This window comes from Anarrhichthys ocellatus, unplaced genomic scaffold (assembly GCF_004355925.1).
Source record: "Anarrhichthys ocellatus isolate YVR2014 unplaced genomic scaffold, GSC_Weel_1.0 scaffold168, whole genome shotgun sequence".
Taxonomy (NCBI): Eukaryota; Metazoa; Chordata; class Actinopteri; order Perciformes; family Anarhichadidae; genus Anarrhichthys; species Anarrhichthys ocellatus.
The window spans coordinates 288,839-296,452 of NW_022280198.1; the positions used below are offsets into that span (position 1 = coordinate 288,839).

At 42.7% G+C, this 7,614-nt stretch overlaps 1 protein-coding gene across 1 annotated transcript in view; it reads right to left on the reverse strand.

Moving 5' to 3' along the window:
• abcb9 (ATP-binding cassette, sub-family B (MDR/TAP), member 9) overlaps nt 1-4,910 on the reverse strand; it is a 13,158-nt gene extending 8,248 nt beyond the window's left edge. Inside the window, 8 exon segments of the mRNA XM_031878223.1 lie at nt 172-360; nt 450-578; nt 698-895; nt 988-1,193; nt 1,326-1,456; nt 2,391-2,505; nt 3,263-3,942; nt 4,138-4,910. Coding sequence (XP_031734083.1) covers nt 172-360; nt 450-578; nt 698-895; nt 988-1,193; nt 1,326-1,456; nt 2,391-2,505; nt 3,263-3,941 — 1,647 coding nt within the window. The 5' untranslated portion in view covers nt 3,942; nt 4,138-4,910.
• Between the last annotated feature and the right edge of the window lie 2,704 nt (nt 4,911-7,614).

Sequence of the window (7,614 nt, forward strand, 5' to 3'; positions counted from 1 at the left end):
GAATTTAAAGACATCACGTTTGCCTACTATATACACACATTGTCTAATACTGATCTGAGTGAATTAGAAACACTTGGCCCCGCCTGGAGCCAAACCGAACAGTTTTGAACAGTGTGAAGAGTTATACAGAGTTTATCAACACACGGCGGCGCACGATCCCTCGGAACACACCTTGAGAATATCAATGTCGGGACGCGTCGGGTAGGCAAACGTGATGTCTTTAAATTCAACCACACCGGCGCACGTGTCTGGAGCCTCTGTGCCCTCTGCCAGGTGTTTGGGTTTCCTGTCCAGGTACTCGAAAACTTTCTCGGCAGCCCCAACTCCCTGCATGAGGCCCGTGTACACCGATGCAATGCTCTGGAAGATGAAACCGCACACACCGTCAGTTAGAGGGGATTCGTGGCTTCAGACACGTGTGAAAGAAATGAATAAAACGGATGAAATACCTCCAGACATTCCCCCAGTTCGAGCATGTATATGAAAAACGATATCAAGGCACCGCCACTCATCTGACCGGTTACTACAAGATGGCCGCCGTAGTAGAGGATAGCAACCTCTAAAGCAAGCTCAGAGATCTGAAAAAAAAAAAACCACAAGCCCACACTGTGACACGCAGGTATGAATGAATCACTAGTATTTGTACAGATTTGGAGCTCTACGTCTTCGTCCAAAGGGGCCGACCGCCGATACCTACCGAACTGGACCACATGTAGCCAGCGTAGGCCAGGGCTTGTTTTTTGTTGAGCTGGAACATGACCAACAGCTTGCCGTAGTAGGAGTCGGCCTCCTCGCCCTCGTTGGCAAAGCTCCGCACCGTCCTCATGGCCGATATGGTCTCCTCCGCCACCTTATTGGCCTCCGCGAGGACCGTTTGCACCTCTTTTGTCAATTTCTGAAAAAAAAAAAAAAAAAAAGTCACAAATAGAACTTTGAATTTGATTTCATCTGCCAATGAAACGCAGACGTAAAAAAAATCTCCTTCACCTTATAGTAATCGCCATAAAATTTGGAGACGAGGCTGAGGAAAGGGAAGCCCATGACGGCCACCAGCGTGAGCTTCCAGGAAATCCCGAACATGAAGATAGAGAAGCCGGCTCCCTTGACCACGCTCCGCAGGAAGATGTTGACATTCACAGAGATGAGGTCGCTCACTTGGGTGGTGTCGGCCGACAGGCGTGAAATTATGTCACCTGCAGGGTGATGCGGGCAGGTAACAACATTAAAAGAGCATCCCTTTTGTCGGAGAAGCCCCGCCCCCTGCGGCATACAGGGGGAGAAATCAATAATACAGGAGGGGTGGATGTATAGTGTTCGTATATCACCTGTATGGTTTTCATCGAAAAAGGCAATTTCCTGCCTCATCAGAGTTCTAAAGAGATGGTTCCTGAGCCGGAGGTTTAACTTGCCGAACATCAGGGTAAAGACTCCTCCGCGTACCCCCATCGCCAGAGAACTGAGGAGAGGGTGAAGGTGTCGTATGGCATTCCTGTCTGGTTTGGCATAAGGGACGTCACGGCTATCAATCTAGTGGAGCGGCTTAGCCACATGTCATTATATATCATCACGCTCTCCTTCCTGACCCCCCCTCCTCTGTGTGCTACCCAACAATGTCAAAATGCCAAAGCAATTATAAATTCTGTTACGATAAAGAAAACAGTCGAATCCTAGTTTGCGATACTTTGGTGTAAACAAATACCCGTGTCACCTTTTGTTGATCTGTAAGTGTCTCTCTCAGGCAACTTGTTTTAGTTTGAAAATGCACACAATGCTCAACATCAAAAGTCGGGATGTTCCGATATCAGGTTTTCACTACACGATTATTGCGATATCTATAGAAAATGTGCAAAATAAAAATATTATAAAGCTATCAGTCAAATTAATTAGATTAAAAATAAAAGTGCAGGGAGGTGGAGAAAGTCTGTAACTGTATGTATAAAATGATTTAAAGGGCCAGTGTGTCAGATTTGGCACCATCTAGTGGCGAGGTTGCAGATTGCAACCAAACTGAAAACTTCTTGCGTGTGCCAAGCTCATTGGAGAACTACGGTGGCCGACACAAAAAACACGTTTGTTTTGGCTGTTCTGGGCTTCCGTAGCACACGGTGGTGCAACATGGAGGACTCTGCGAAGAGGACTCGCTCCCTATGTAGTCATAAATGGCTCATTCTAAAAGGGAACAAAAACACAATGATTATTATTTCCCGGCAATTAATCACCAAAGTAAACATTATTATATTATTATATTTCTGTCAACAAATTCCCCCCCCGAAATGCTGCACACTGGGCCTTTAAGAGAAGAAGCTCCGATTATGGGCACAATATTATCAAATGTGAGTTACTAACATGATATCAATATTTGATTTCTTAAACAACCTTCGGATACTCACCTGGCTAAGGCCAGCATTGCCAGTATGATCACAGGCTTAGCTAAGTACTCCATGCTCTGGTGAACCACGATGCCGTCTATTGCTTCCCCATAGTAGTAAGGTATGAAGGCCTCACCTGCAGGTTCAAAGAGAGAGGGGCCCAAATGTAATGGAAGGGCCGTCCACACACACACACACGTTTTGGGGTCTTTGTGGAACTGACTATTCGTACGTGGAATGAGCTTTCCTACTGGTCAATTATTAAGATGCTTCAGGACAACTTAAACAATCATAACCTCTGATGTTCAATACAATTAGGTTAAACGTCAGGCTGAAACAACAAGTCACTTAATCAATTGCTTAATTGACAAAAAAATGAATCGTCAACCATTTTTTTTTTTTGGTCGTTTTATGTGAGAGAGAGAGAGAGAGAGAGAGAGAGAGAGAGAGAGAGATATATCTCTTGAGAAGAAAAAAAACTAATTCTGAAAAAAAGCCAGCTTGGGATCTAGGAGAATGTCCCTTACATTGACATTTATTCTATTTTTCTTTATCCAAATGATTAATTGATAAAATAACACAGACTAAGAATAATAAAAGTTAAAAAGTAATGAAAGTAAGTTGCAGATATTGTTAAAAGGCTTATAATGTACTCTGTTAGGGAGTCGCATTGAGGGCGAGGTGACATTTTATGGAGCACCGAAATAAGGAGGGAAAATAAAAGCAGTTGAATGCTTTAATTTTGACATTGAACTCCTGATGAGACCAGGAGCTAAGTGTTGTGTAATCTGGAATGAGTAACAGTCATTACGTGTGGGCTCAGTACTCAGCTGTTGAGCTATTGCACATCCTGAGATCGGACGGGTTAATGCTACTACGTCGAGGACACTCACACACGGCAGAGATGAGGAGGAAGAGGACGGCTACAGACAGCAGCCTGCCATCCTTCCTGCAGTAGGTCAGCAGACGTCCGAGTGTCGCCCCAGAGCCGATCTTCTCCTGGCTTGTCCCCTTCTCCTCTTCCTCCTTCATCTTCCTCTCACAGCCAACCTCCTGCTCCTCCTCACCAGCTGCCCCCAGCAGCCTTTCAGTGTCCTTACAGCCCCGTCCTCCCCTACCGCTGCTGCTGCCACCGTTGGGACTAAACTGGGACTCCTTCCCCAGCAGTCTCCAGAGCAGCACGACACACAGAGAGGAGGCGCAAGTCCAACATATCAGGCTCAGGGACCAGGGCCGGTGGGTGAGAGGCTCCAGCTCAGTCAGCATCAGCAACTTAGTCAGGGCGTAGGTGATGAGGATCAGGGAGATGAAGACGACGGGGGTGGAGAGTTTGGCGACCCTCTGCGGGCCGTCCCGTCTATTCCACGAGACCCCTATGGAGGCTCCCAGCAGGAGGGAGGCTCTGAGCAGCACAGTCCCCCAGAGGTCCAATGCCGACTGGAGAATGTGTAAATTCAGGACCTCCTTTTTGAACACGCCCAAGTGTGATCCGTGTGTGTACAGGACCGTGGTGACAATCACGTCCAGCAGGACGTACAACACGGTGCAGCTCACAGCTACTTTGACGCCCATGCTGATAATCAGGACAGAGTTACACACAAAGTTATCACAAGCACTACAGGTGTTCAACTAGTCCAGGTAATAACAACTCCACTTCAAGTGGACACAATGAAAAACACTGCCCGAAATAATTTATTGTAAAATCCCACGGAAGAAGCTGAAATGACAAAACCAAATAGTAATATTTTGATTATTGATTTACACTTACTTTTATTCTGAAGGGTGCACTTCCGGTCTTGACTGGCTCTTTAAAGGGGGGCAAAATACGAGGTAGTCCTACAATAAGAAGTTAAACGTGAGACGTCACTGAGCTGTCAATGATTGTCCAGTAAATGTTGCACTAGCTTACATCATTAGCTACCTAGCTACGTAAGTAACGTTACAGGGTTACAAACGTTCTTAAAGCCCTTACTGTCCAGCCAGGTGTCCACGTGAACATAAAATCAATATAGTCTCTCTAATCACTACAGATACACAGCAACGTACACGGGGTTCCCCCTAAGAGACGGCATCCACCTGTAAAACTGCGTCAAGTTAGGTTTGAGAGAGAGGGAACCGACATTGGAGTCAAGAAGTGGACACCGGTATCAAAGATCGTCTCTGCTACAAGAGGTTTACGACTTGGCAGCGCTGACAGCCACGTGTATCTGTGCAGAGGCAGCATAGAAGTACATTACAAATATATCCGCATTAGATGTAAATACAAAGTTGCTCGTGGAATCAGGGAATTCATTGACATTAAAAAAAGAGTTCATACTCTCACATTTTCAGCCAGCGTCCCGATGTGTTTAAAACTAGACTTGACGTTTCACACTTATCCTATAATTTGGAATTCCGCATCCGCTCCGCAAATTTTTAATTGTAATCTGTGTAAAGTGTTCCCGAACACATTCATACAAGTCCCATAAATTAAGAGACGCACTCCAACGAGGTTTAAGTGCATATAAAACGAGGCAGGAGGAAACATCTTTTGTGTTTTACCTCTCTGACCTCAGTTGTTGCGGAAGTAAACGTGTGTAGCCCCTCCCACCAGATATTTTAGTGAGTGTTCAAGAGCACAAATTATGTTACAATTTCCGCAATAGGAGAGGAAAGTGAGGTTCCGTTAAACTCCAGTTAAATACAACAAATGTAATACTGTTATGATATTGGTGTCCAAACGATAGTTTGTCACTATAAACTCATAACAGGGTACTAAAAATAGTACTTTAAGTTCCTGTAGGAGCAATGGAGATTCATAGCATCAATACTGATTGATTAAATGTGAGATTGGATTTCTCAGAAACTACACGGTAAAAGCAGATAATAGTATTTGTGCAAGTGGTCTAAGAAGTACTTAGTCCAAAAATGTAAGGTGAATAAATCACTTATGTAAAAAATGTTTTTTTTATCCCTCGTCAAAGTTTTTATGAAAAGGTTTATTTATATTCTCCAAAAGGAACTTTGACATTGGCTAATTCCAGAGGTACACAGTGAAAGAAGTTCGTAGTATTTGTGCATGTAGTCTAAGTAGTACTAAATCCAAATACTCTGATCCTTAATCGCAACTAATGGAAGTGAAACCACACGCCATTCCCTTACTTTGAAATCCGGACCGGAACATTTCCTTGGTAGTATTTGCGGTAGCTTTAAATTGGCTGAATATATAAAACTGTACAGACGAATCTTCGGTTTGAATAATTAAAGTACCTCTGTTACATTTACTTGTGAGACTATACTCAAAAGTCACTTCGGTCATATCCAACAGTGTTGCAGGAGTGAGTCCTAAGGAACAGTGTATGGGATGTAGGTGGATTTATTAGCAAAAATGTAATATAATATTAATAAGTATGTTTTCATTGTGTGTAATCTATGGAGCCAAATCGAGGCCAATAGTTTTGATCATTTAAAAAAAAAAAATTGAAACTGAAATGCTGTCACTCATGATTACACGCCCCTCTCAGATCAAGGCCAAAAGTCTGAAAGTGAAAAAAAGATTTAAAACTGTAAAGAAATAAGATATGAATCTGAAAACATAAAATCTGCAACTGAAAAATACAAGACCTCAAATATCAAAATATATTTGAAAGTGAAAAATGAAAATAAATATTTGACTCAAAACAATTCCAGAACTGAATCAAAGTTATATTTAACCCCAAAAAACTTTTCCTTAACTTATTTTTAGTTTGAATACATTCAAAATACAACAAAACTATTGGCCCGGATTTGGCTGCAACTTCCCAACCAGATGCCACTGAATCCTATCTAAACCTAATTCTAATCGCGTCATGCGATTAGGATGTTATGAAGCCTCGAGTTTAACGGTTTTGCCGTCGCCGTCTTGGATTACGGCCGTAGCCTCGTTGTCTTTTTCACAACTAATGAAAAGAAGTGACCATATTTGGAATGCGGAAGAGTGACGTAGAGATGGCCTATACGTCTCTGGTAGTGGCTGTGACCTGTCAACCACAGTAGCCCCGCCCTAAAGCATCCCCTGCTTTATGGTCTGTGTGACTCTAAATGGACCATAATGTACTAAATGAACATCATGCTGTATTGAAGAAGACTTGAAACTAGAGATTGAGACCATAAACTCATGTTTACAATGTTTACTGAGGTAATAAATCAAGAGAGAAGTAGAGTCCTTTTCTCATAGACTTCTGTACAATCTGACTTATTTTTGCAACCAGAGGAGTCGCCTCCTGATTCTTGACTCGCACAACTTTTAAACTGGCATCTTATGTGTAATTCATGGCACAATTCAAACAGGATAGAAAAATATATATTTGTCTCTACCGATCATGGATATCTTTTCTGAAAAGGGGCGTGACTTTGACTTCCTATTCGGACTGTTAGGGCTTTCCGTCCACATTGCACCTTTAAAAAGGGTGAACTAAACATTTTGTGACACAAAAAGCACAGCTGTCCCATTCCAAGCTACTATAAGTAATCCAGCCCTCTTAAGGTCTCTCTCTGACGAGACGTTTATCTCCTCCAGCCCCCCACATTTCCTGTTCCTTGCTGAAAATTAGCTAGAGTCTGGTGGATTCAAATGTCAGCTAAACATTCTTTCTGAGAACTCCACTCAGAAAGGAAAACAGTAACATCAGACTCTTTTTAGGTGGCAGGAGTGAAAATTAGTCGTCTTTAACATTTGTTGTGGTCTGGTTTTAGAACGATGAAGACAGTCGGAGAACAATTAGATACAAAATAGGATGTAGGCTCTACAGGAGAATTGAGTCCTACTTAATACCATTACAGAGCTAACAATGACTTTGAAAACATCTTTTATTTTTATTTTCTGACTGCAAACAATTAAATACAAAACATGATGCTGTTGAAGACATTTTAACATTCAACATTGTGTTTTCCTGATACAAACAGAGCACCGTTTTGCAGTGGGGATGTTAAAAATCAGTGAAACAGTTCAAAGAAACTGTTTCAAGCTGCAGGGGACAAAAAAAAACAGTCGAGCAAACCCGCGTCAAGGTTCTGAACCTCAAGGAGTCGAGGAGGACTGAGTCCTTTGTCCAGATATTTCCCAGCTGTTGGGAGGGGCGGAGGGTAAGCTGATTGTTAACTTCTGACTAAGTTCACTTTTTTCTGTGCCGGGATGAGTAGTTTTATTTTATTCTTAGACTGAAATGATGACGTGACAGTGATCTGGTGTCTCCCTGCAATGGACCAATGACGGGACTTTGAAAAC